The sequence below is a fragment of the Rhodnius prolixus genome, unplaced genomic scaffold (genome assembly GCF_049639745.1).
Source record: "Rhodnius prolixus isolate KJV_2025 unplaced genomic scaffold, Rpr scaffold_7, whole genome shotgun sequence".
Classification (NCBI taxonomy): domain Eukaryota; kingdom Metazoa; phylum Arthropoda; class Insecta; order Hemiptera; family Reduviidae; genus Rhodnius; species Rhodnius prolixus.
In genome coordinates this window covers 18,986,691-18,998,179 of record NW_027411582.1, presented here as the reverse complement: position 1 = coordinate 18,998,179, position 11,489 = coordinate 18,986,691, and the positions used below count along the sequence as shown (strand labels likewise).

The following is an 11,489-nucleotide window of genomic DNA, read 5'->3' as shown; positions in this document are numbered from 1 at the left end:
AAATTTTGTAATGCCATTATGTATAAGTAAAGTAATCGCCTATTTTTTCAGGCGGGGCTTATCGTCCAACTACCAATTAGGTGTCGTGGACGGAGGCGACTAGCAAACATACTTTACTGTAAAATTTTTTTTTATTAACCATTAAATAAAATCCAAGGCCTAAGACCGGGAATCGAACCCAGTACCACAATACATATTAGCGTCGCAGGTCTCGCCTCTAACCCGCTCGGCTACCGTGGCGCCTGCCATTATGTATAAGGATGCTAATATGTTCAATCGTGTGAGATCAGTTAACAGTAGTTTAAAATTATTTCTGTCGAAAATACTAAAGGTGCATGGAATTTAAATAAAGTGTAATATACATAAATATTATCTGAATTTCTTATACATATGTATAACCAAAATTTTACCTATCCAGCAATCAAAAATAAACAAAAGTAAATAAATCATCTAATGAAAATGTGATTTTATGAACATAAATATAATTTTTAATATACACTTAACAATATTATTTTAAATTAGCTGTAAACTTCTCCATATTATTTTAACACAGCTAATAAAGTGCATGCACATAGATCGTGATTTATAACCTTTAATATGGATTAAGTTAAGCTGATCTAAATTAGAATAACACCTGTTCATTGAACAAAACATTGATTACTTTCTCTTCATAACGTTATGAGGAAATTTTGACGTCACAGTTTTGAAATTAAATTTTCTCTTGATCGAATTCAATCCTTATATGTTGCACCTTATCATTATTTTTTTTAAAAATATATTTTTGAATAGGAGTGGTGATGGCTTTAATTGAAAATGTAAACACAACAGCTACTTTATTTAAAAAAAACTGTCTATCTTTTCTTTTTGAAGGGATTATTTAACGTTACTTCCAAAAGCAGTTTTCTGAGTATTTCTATGTGGAATCAAAAATTGTTTCCTAGATGTGTTTTGATATTACATAAACGAAGAGGAAGTTTTACTGTTTAACAACAATCCACAGTGATTGTTGTTGCAATCCAGTTATCTACTGACAATCCTGATTAAATACTGAGGATCCTTTAATTTTTGTTTCACAGTAAAATTGATTTTAGTTTCTTTGACAAAATAATATAGTTTCAATCCATTTCATTGTGCTGAAAAACAAGAAGAAATTTTGCGAATTAAGATTTTTAAATTATTATAAAATATAGTCATTAATGTTAACCCAAATTTTGAAATTTTAATTTAATTCCATCAATGATTAGCTAGCATCAGAAAGCTAACAGACTTCGACAATATAAATACTGATCGAAGAAAGAAATCAATTACAAAGGTGGAGTTGATCGTCATTAAAGAAAATTACCAGCATTTCTTGACTGCTTTCTATTTGAGTTTAATTTCCTCTTAAAAGAAAAGTGTAATTTATATTGAGCTTCAGCTCCCTTATTTCAGCACTGCACTTACAAAGTAAAACAAAAAAAATCATACTCATTTATTATCACTTACTGTGTTTAATTAATATTAAGGAAGAAACTTTTTATTTTTGCAGAAAAGGATAAAGTTTTTCGCTTATATATAGTAATTACATTTGGTATAGCTTTGACCTCATATAACGTTTAAAAAAAAAGTGCCATCATTTTTATTATCAGCCGGAAGTATAATCTCTTGAGTGGATACTTTTTTAAAAAAAAATATTTTAAGTTTAATTAGACGCATAACTTCCTTTATGATTTTCCGGACGGGAAAGTCTTAATTAAATTATAGGAAAAAAGGAAACTCAACAAATTTTCTACATCTTTTAACGTTGACTACCATTTTCCAGTTCATTTATCTTCCATTTGGATTGTAATTCACAATTGCTATTTTAAGAGGAACTAAATAAATTCTAAATTGTAAAATTAAAATTGCTATTTTGTTCTTATTTTCTAAAATGTAGAACAGTACAAGACTTTAATACATTTAAATATTATACTCGTATATGTCTGTATTACTAACAATCTATTTTAATTAAGCCCTTTTTTTGAATAAGTATTTCGGGTAAGTCAGCGAAAGAGATGCACCTAAAGTAAAAATTGAGCATTTTGAAGAGCAGCATGCTATTCTATTGTAATGTCACCTAAGATCCTCACCACTTTGAGTGCATTCTATTATGGCGATTTTTGTAGCTAATATAGTCATTTCTACAACAGAAGTTCAACGACTTGTAGTTACTTAAAGAAATCATTTAACTGCTGAAGTTTGATCATTTAAGGAGAGACTTTTTTCTTATTGCATGAGTTTCTTATAAGCTAGTATTATTATTTTTTATCAGGGTATTCTTCAAATGGGAAAACATAGAGTGCGGTAACGTCATTGAATGAGCAATGACTAAAATATCAGAGAAAAAATAATAAGTGGAAAAAAACCAACGACTAATTGCTCACCTTTTCAGCTGAACAGCTAAATAACTTGATGTACATAATGTATTTGGTGTATAAGATGAATAATACACCAATCAAAAACGTATGAGGTACAGTGAAAAAGCACGTGCCACAAGCCGGACGTTCCCTTCTTACAGGTTCATGGAAAGTGGGAGGTTCCACTAGCAAAATGAGTAATCAAAGGGTGTATTCCACTAAGCGTTCACAACGATCAAAATATACCTTCCAGCCGTTCCACATGACGACCGCGGTCATAGTAGTCGTGGCGAAAACGTCACTAATGACGCCATTATTTTTGCTCACGCGAAGCTCACAACGCCTCACCTTAATTAAGAGCTGGATCGAAGTGGGCGTTCAGAAATTTGGCGCAATTTTTAAAAGAAAAGATGGCGACCGAAAAAATTATATCATGTAAATGAAAGTATTATCTCAAGTAAATAATTGAATGTGTTTCTCGAAAGTCTAAAAAAAAATAATAAAATGAAAAATTACTTATCCCTTTACATACTAAATCACTGAATAACGACCAATTACACTTTGATAGTTAATAATACGTAGCCTAAGTTTTCGCTTTTCACCATTGCGATTTTGTAAAATTGCATTCCACTCTTCATCGGAACTAGATGAAGAACTTTCTAAAGCATTATTACGTTGCATTAATAAATATCCCACTGTTGCCACAAAAGATATTATTTTAATTTTATTTAAACGTAAATTTTATAAATACTCCACTAAAATGTAATATAAAAAATTGATTTATATTTATATATTTTTAATATAAGTCAACTTTACCAATAATTAATAAAGTTTATTATAACTGCATATAAACGGAGTTAAAATTAAAAAATAACCTCTTCAAGCTTCTGACTAGTTTTCGAGGTCGCCATTTGTAATGTTTACATGAAAGGTTAAAACGCTCCGTAGTCCATTCCACTTGAGTTTTCGATTGTAACGTTCACAAGCAAGTGGAACGGGCAAAACCGCGGTTGTGAGCGTGATCGTTGTGAGCACGTCACTGTTACAAAACTATACTTAATAAATAAATAACCCTAAACTCTCTATAAAGTTATATGGATATTTTTTTTTTTTTGTGTGCAATACAGCTGCAATTTATTCCATATCTACTAATTTGTGGAATAAAATAACTTTAAAAATAATACTTTATTTAGAAAAACAAGAGATATGAACTTAAGTAAACATTCAAGTATTTGTTCAACATGGACTTATAATCCTCTTTTCGATGGAAGTTGAATAAATATTTACAAAGCAAGTAAAATAGTGAATATGCATAGCTAGCAACAAAATGAAAGCTAGTACACGAAGAAATATCTGATGTAAACAAACAGACTATTTTTTTTAAAACTATTCTCAGTTCGAACTTTCATATTTTTTTCTAAACTTAAAATTTTCCAGAGATATTTTTAATTCTCAATAATCGCTAAATAGTTTTTTAACCGTAAGAGAATGCCTTCAGTGGTATTGAGTAGAATCTGGATAAAATTAAAGATAAAAAAAACACTTCACATGTTACAAAAAAAAAAAAAAAAATTCATCGTGTTATTGGGCATTGCTACGTGAAAGCAAAAGTAGCCTAATTATAAAATTCACCCTACTAGAAATGATTGTCAGGTGAATAGCAGTAATTTCAATTACCAAAATACAAAGAAGCACTTTTCCCTACGCGAACACCATTCATCTCCTAATTTGATATAACAAGTTCTACAACCTGAGAAGGCGTCTATTGCATAATTAGTAAGATTTCATTCAATATCATAGTTGCCATATTGTTTTAGAACATTACAAAATATGAATAAAATTTTGTTAGAAATTAGTCTACAACTTTTATCTTTCAAGTTCTTTTGTCATTATATTATTTAGCTTCTAAAGACTATTTCATTCTGTGTCTATTCATTTTAACTAATTTGTATTAAACATTAGTTGTGATTATGTTATGTTATTTTGATAAAGAATGAATAAATTGCACTCCCATAGATTGTTACATTATGTGTAAATTAATATGAAACCACTGCACCCATTGCAATCATTTTTTTTTTTAGGGACAGAACTACAAAAAAATAAAATGAAAAAGACGGAGAAGAAGCCAAAACCAGTACCAAGGCAGTCCAATAACCATTAAACTACAAAAATGCTAAATCGCAACGACAGAAATCCTGTCATGCAATTCCAATAAACAACACAATCATGGTTAAAGTCTTAAATGGGAATCTAGTTCTACCAAAATTTTGCAATATGATATTTTAACAATCTATCTAAAGGTAAATTCTTTTAATATTTCTGCAAAATCTCGACTATAAACTTCTCCAAATTCTCAGACAAATGATTGTTTAAAATATAAAAACAGTTAAAGGAAAAGTATTGATAATATTATAAAAGTACTTATGTCCATATCAATTTCAGTCCTCTGTGGACTAAATTCAGAATTTTAGACACCTGGGAACGTAAGTGATGAGGCAAAAACGTATAAAGCATGATGAAGGAAATCTCAAGTCAATAAAATTTGATAGAACGTAGTTACGAGGGTCGTTTGAAAAGTCCGTGCAAAAAAAAAAACTACTTAATTTTTCGGGGTAAACCTTTTTTATTTTTCAACATAGTCTCCTTTTAGGCTTATACACTTCGTCCAACACTGCTCTAGTTTGTTGATCCCTTCCGAATAATAGGATTTGTCCAAGTCTGAAAAATAGCCATTCGTTTCTGCAATCACCTCCTCGTTTGAATAAAATCTTTCTCCCGCCAGCCATTTCTTCATATTGGGGAACAAATAGTAGTCCGAGGGAGCCAAGTCTGGAGAATAGGGGCGATGTGAAACGAGTTGGAACCCTATTTCCATTAATTTTGCGACCACAGCTGCTGAGGTGTGAGCTGGTGCGTTGTCGTGATGGAAAAGGACTTTTTTGTGGGCCAATCGTGGGCGTTTTTCTTGCAGCTCGGTTTTCAAACGGTCCAATAACGACGTATGTATAATCTAAATGATTTTATAGTTGACAAAAACAAATTTAAATCTGGAAGCAAAATTCATCCAAAAGAGAAAAGTTTATCTATTGTATGGGGTTTAATGAAATAATTAGAATTTCCCAAAAACCAAATTTGAAAGCACTGATTTGGTAATGCTCTTTGGTATTGTCGCTTTTGTTACAAAACAATGTGTTCGAGCGAAAACGCAACTTGGTCATTTCTCCATCATTTCTTTTAATGTTTATTTGGTTATTACGTAAGCAGTAGATATCTATTACTCTTCTAGGTTTCTAAAGAAATCATGTCGTTGTTTAAAATATTTTGGAAGCGCGTTTCTATTGCTGGACGTAAATGCACTTCCAGATTCTTTTAAACTTGCTGTACCTTGAGGTAAATTACACTTTCCCACCCGTCAAGCGATCCTTATGGACTCACTCTGTTCGGACAAATAATCGTGAAGAATATTTATCATGACGTTGTTACACAAAACTGCTGCAAGATTAAGTGTCATGAATCTTGTTAGACATTTGTTTTTGAATTTTATCAAATATATAATAGGCATTGGCAAAACCTAGGATGAAAGCGTAAGTCTTTCCAAGCAGATTTCTTTATTGGTAACAACGTTTAGAAGAGGATATTTTTCTATAGACTATAAGCTCTGAATGAATTGATTTTATTATATTATTATTATTTTATAAAGAAATCAACTAAAACATCCTCAATCAATCTTAAAAAGCGTTACCTGCATTTAACATTTACTCAACCATGAACTCTAGGCGTTGCTGAAATCATGAAACCTTGTACAGGTTCTGGTATAAAGCTTTGTTTGTACTCTAAATTTTCAAACTTCAGATCTGTATTAAATTTGTATTTTCGGATTACAACTGATACTAATGTCTTCACGGAAACCATTCCATACTGAGCCCCTGTAAACAGGTAATCCAATTATTAAAATTAAACATTGAAGATTATTTTCTTATTCAAATGTGCAAATTGTTTTCTTCATCAATTATTTGATACTCTCTTACGGTAAATCTTTGTAAGAGATAAAGACTTTTAAATTTAAATGATTGTGCAATCAATATTCTACGAGTAAAGGTTCCGAATCATAGCTTAAAGTGACATTCTATCTATGCTTGTGAGTTGCCAACAAAATGAATATAAAGGAAATAAAGGCAAGTTTAACGGCAAAAAATATCAACCTTTGCTCAAGCAATTGTCTCAAACAAATTATTAATTCTCCCCATCATTATTTATGTAATCGAAACTGCATATTACATAAACGCAACAAGTAAACATGATAAATACCCCTTAAAGGAAATTGGAAGTAATTTATTAGAAGAGAACTTTAAAAAAAACACTCTGTATGAATCAAACGAAATAAAGTTCACTATCAATACATTTACCTGGACATGATCTTGAACCCGAACTAAATGGTATACAAGAACCTTTTGGCCTTTTTGCTACCTCTTCCGGTAAGAAATGGTCTGGATAGAATTCATCAGGATGTGACCAGTAAAGTTTGTTTCTTTGTAAAGCGAACAAAGAAATACAGATTGAAGATCCAGCTGGTAGAGTGTATCCATCTGAAAATATATTATTTGAGTTATTATGTATGTATCAACATCTGAAACCTTAGGCGCCTTAAGGTTTTTACAGTGTACTGCTGGCTGGCTCTTGATACAGATAACATTGTCCATTCCCGGACAGTGAGCTGTAAGAAACTTCTAGGAAGAGAAAATCTAAAGAGCCAGCAGCTGATTTCGAACTTGGGATCTTCGCATGGAAATCCAATACTATACCCGCACAGCTAATCTCTTCCCTTAATGGTGCTATTGATATTACTTGAAAGTAATAACAAACTTTTTTCAACACACAAAAATGAAAAGGAATGAGATTTCCGTACATATATCCAGCCATTCTTAAAGTCATGGATAGCCATATTTTCCAGAAAAGAATATTTTTTAAGAAATATTCAGTTGCTTTAATTATCCAAATGCAGGAGAAATCATCCTGATAAAATTTAGAATAGATTTTTTGTTCATATATTGAACAAATCATCGTGATTTCATTAAGGTTAAATACAATTAAGGTTTATGAAAAAAAAAATATATATATATTAGAAAAAACTGCAGGAAAAGTGGGTGCTAAGCATCAAGAGGAGGGCGAAAAATATTAGTTAAAGAAAATGTAGCTTCTATAATAGTCGCACATAAATTTTAAACGTAGCGCACATGAAAAATATTCGCGCGCACAAAATTTTTTTGTAAATTTATGCAGAATGGTTAAAACCAAAAGACAGGAGAGAGAAGTTATAAAATAAATGCCATTCATAAAAAATGTAATCCTTAATTCTAAAATTGTTCAATGATAAGTAATTGTGAATTGTTGCTCTTGTTTGTTTGTTTTGACAAATTTTTTAATTGAAAAAATTAGAAGTAGACAACGTTTTTACATTGTAAGTATTTAAATTTTCTTATTTTTCAATTGAATGGAAAAGGGAAGCCACAGTTCTTTTTAACCTGTAATTAATAGTTTGATTATTATAAATAACTAGATATTACAGTCAATCTACAGTGCTACTTGAACAAATATTTTGTAGACGAAAATGGCCAGCATAAGGGTCTGTGACATCTAATAAATTCTAAAAAATAACTTATTAATGAAAATTAATGCAGTAGAATTACTTGACTATTAATGAAGTATTAATGAAATGTTGGGTACTCGCTGATTTGTGTACCTTTTGGCGTTTAATCAACCCTTATACTTAACATTTTAAACTGTAAGTTTTTGTTAAGGAGATTTTTGTACCTTTTGGATAGATTTTTCTTTTTGTCTATTTTACAAAGTTACATATCTTCTTTACAGATTTTTTTAAAATTTGGAATAAGCAATTCTATCATTATAACGTGAGAAGGTGTTAAGTCGGAACCGTAACTACTACTGGAGAGATCTTTTTATAGAATGATTATAGTTGCGTTCCCCCAAACCATCCTCAATAACAATTTTTTTGAAAAAGCGTTTTGAATAACATAGGAAGGTATTTGTACGTAAATAGCAAAATTAAACTGCGATTTCAGTACTTCCTTTTAAGAGGAGTAAGAAAAATAAACTACGATTGCAGTACTTCTCCCTAAAAGGCAAAGAGGAAAGATTTTTTAATCGAACGACAATTCATTGATTTAAATCGGTTCACTCATTGATAATTTAAACGATTGCAGTACTTCCTCTTAGTAGGTGTAAGAGCTAGATGGCACTTCACAGCCACGTAGAGGAGCTTTAACCACTTATTCGGGCTGAATTTTATCAAAATCGGACTAAGCGTTATAGAAATATTGGTAATAATAGTTTTAGAAAGGGTCTTATTTGGGTGGGGCAAACTCCCCTCCTTATGAGGCACGGCGTCGAGACTTTTAAAGTGCAAATCTGTACAAAATTTCGATTCGAATGACACTTCATTCATGAAAATCGGTTCACGTGTCGATAATTTGCAACGATTGCTATACTTCCCCTTAAAAAGTGTAAGAGCTGATCGTCGCTTTAATGTTACGTAGGGGAGCCCTAACCCTATCACCCTACCAAATTTTATCAAAATCGAGCCAAGAATTACAGAGTAATTAGTAATAATAATTTTGGAGGGGGCCTTACATAAAGGGGGCTAACTCCTCTCCCATTCGATGTACAGCATCGAGACCCCCAAAAGGCACATCTACATAAAATTCCGAATCGAATGACACCTCATTCATGAAAATCGGTTCGCGCGTTTAGGCGCTACGTTTACAAAAAAGGTAACAAGAAGAAGAAGAAGAACAACAACAACAAGAACATTTTTTGAAAAAGCCGTTTTTGCTCATTTTCGGCAAAGAATTTTGGTGTAACAACAGAAAGCCCAAAACAGGTTTTGTGAGATAGTAGAACTGTTTTGTTTGCTGTCAGTAGGATACGACTGGAAAGAAGAAGAAATATAGCTGTTCCCCAAATGTATTATTTGATTCTGCAGCCTCCTGAATAATTAAAATAATAGAAATGAAAAGAGAGCCCTAATTGTGTATGACAAACAGACCAAAAGGGTCAAAGAGTGAATCTGCCAACCTTAACGTAATCTACTCAAAAGGCTCACTTTTTGTTCACTGATTCACTTTATATCTAGCGTTTGTACCATTAAATCTCTTCATACTCAGTAATTAAATAACTGTGCCAGATAAATGAAACCTTTTTTTATGAACTTAGGCATATCTTTTTAATTTTTTTTAGTAGTAAAGCTACGTTCAGACTTTAGCTTTTAGAAAAACCAATCTTAGTTAATAATATATACAAACTTAATTTACCAAAATGAAAATCTCCAGAAAGTTTTCTAAATATAGCTGGTGGGCAATAAAGTCTAATAACGTCTTTAACAACTCTGGTCAAATAGGTCATTTTAGACAAATCTTCCCAAGATGGTTGCCGTTCATAATCACTTCCCATTACGTCTAATTGTTCCTGGTAAACAGCCTCTTGATGTTCAGGGTACATGGCTAACAGTAATAGTACATAGCTAACAGTTACAGCTGAGGTATCCACACCCTGGAAAACTCATTAAATAAAAGGAAAAGTTACTTCAGATTAAAATGAAGAGTAATAAAAAATAATTTTCTGGTTTTTGCTTTTACAACGTTATTTGAATTTTTTTTTTCTCCTTAAACAGGTTAATTGCTGAACAAATTTCTCTGGTGATTAACTTCGGTTAGGTTTATACATTTATGATTGTCTTTTATTATTGTATAATAAGAAGAGAAATAAGAATAAAAAAAAGTACATATACAAATTTGTAGTACACATAACTTACATTAACAAACAACGTTGCTGGTATTCAATTGCACGTTGCAAAACAATTTGAGAGTTGATCTGAAATCGACAACAAACTAACCTTACACTGATACAGGAAGGTTATCATATTTTTTCACGAGTAGCAGACAAAACCACTTTAACCAACTTTTATTGAGTTAAGCCTTCAGCGCTGTGTAACAGCAGCAGATAATGTTAGCAAAGCAAATGGAGCAAAGAAATATCATTCTTAATGATAGGTACGTAATTTGATATTGATTGCCATTGCTGGACAATCAATCTCTAATTCAAAAAATTGGCAAGAAAAAAGGACAGCCCAGATACTTTTGTCACACCCTATTATTATACATAAACATGGTATTCTCAGCATTTATTTTACACTATTTTTATTATTTTTTTTTAAAAAAAAGACATACCGCTGCCACAAAGTCCATCATTAGACGAGACGTCTGATCTGTAGATAAATCATATTTTTTCTCCATATTCAATATAAAATCACTAAAATATTGTGGTTGACCATTATATGTTTCATTAACTGTAATCACCATTTCAAAACACAAATTATTTTCATTATTTTATGTTATTGTTTTGGTTGTTACAATGGTGTATCTTTTAAATAGCAATCAGTGGAAATGTATTATCACAAACCAATCAAAATAACTAATAGATGAGCACGATTCATTTATAGATACAACAAAATGGCATGATTACCTTTTGGGTTTTCCCTCTCTTGCCTTTTAGTTGATAACATCTGTAACATATTTTACATTTAAATTAAATTTTCTTTTTCCTTTTTCACTTTATGTTTCAATTTAACTTAGCAATTTATTGTTCGATATAAAAGTAGATTGGGTACTAAATAGAAAAAATTTAATACAATTCTTTTTAAAGAAAATTTCAAATGTTTTGGTACAGAAAACATCTTGGTACAGAATTTCATTGTAATAGTGTTATTCTGGAATAACTACACTTAAAATGAACAATAAAACAAACTTGATTTTAATGATCTAGAACTTGAGTAATTTCTAGCTAAGACATTCCCACAATTTTAATTCAGAAGCGATTGTTACTAATAAATTTGCTTTTTAATTTCTCATTTCTTACTTCGCAGTCTGCGTTATTGTTATGAATTTAGTAAACAGTAATTATCGTCGGCAAATTGCTAGTTAATGGTAATCAATTTAAAAAACTAAACATTTTGCCAGTTTTTCGAAAAGAATGGTATCACACTGCACAAGTTTACAGCATTTTTACCATCATGCAATGAATGGTCAGACAATATGATAT

The 11,489-nt window shown here is 31.0% G+C and overlaps 1 protein-coding gene across 2 annotated transcripts in view; it reads right to left on the bottom strand.

The window, feature by feature from the left end:
- Nucleotides 1–16: 16 nt before the first annotated feature.
- LOC141447110 (cytochrome P450 4C1-like) overlaps nucleotides 17–11,489 on the bottom strand; it is a 30,439-nt gene continuing 18,966 nt past the window's right edge. For both annotated transcript variants that reach the window (XM_074114311.1, XM_074114312.1), the window contains exons 8-13: nucleotides 10,914–10,953; nucleotides 10,619–10,737; nucleotides 9,704–9,941; nucleotides 6,782–6,961; nucleotides 6,118–6,301; nucleotides 17–1,133 (exon numbers count right to left, since the gene is read on the bottom strand). In XM_074114311.1, coding sequence (XP_073970412.1) covers nucleotides 6,135–6,301; nucleotides 6,782–6,961; nucleotides 9,704–9,941; nucleotides 10,619–10,737; nucleotides 10,914–10,953 — 744 coding nt within the window. In that variant the 3' untranslated portion in view covers nucleotides 17–1,133; nucleotides 6,118–6,134. The remainder of the gene's footprint in view (nucleotides 1,134–6,117; nucleotides 6,302–6,781; nucleotides 6,962–9,703; nucleotides 9,942–10,618; nucleotides 10,738–10,913; nucleotides 10,954–11,489) is intronic.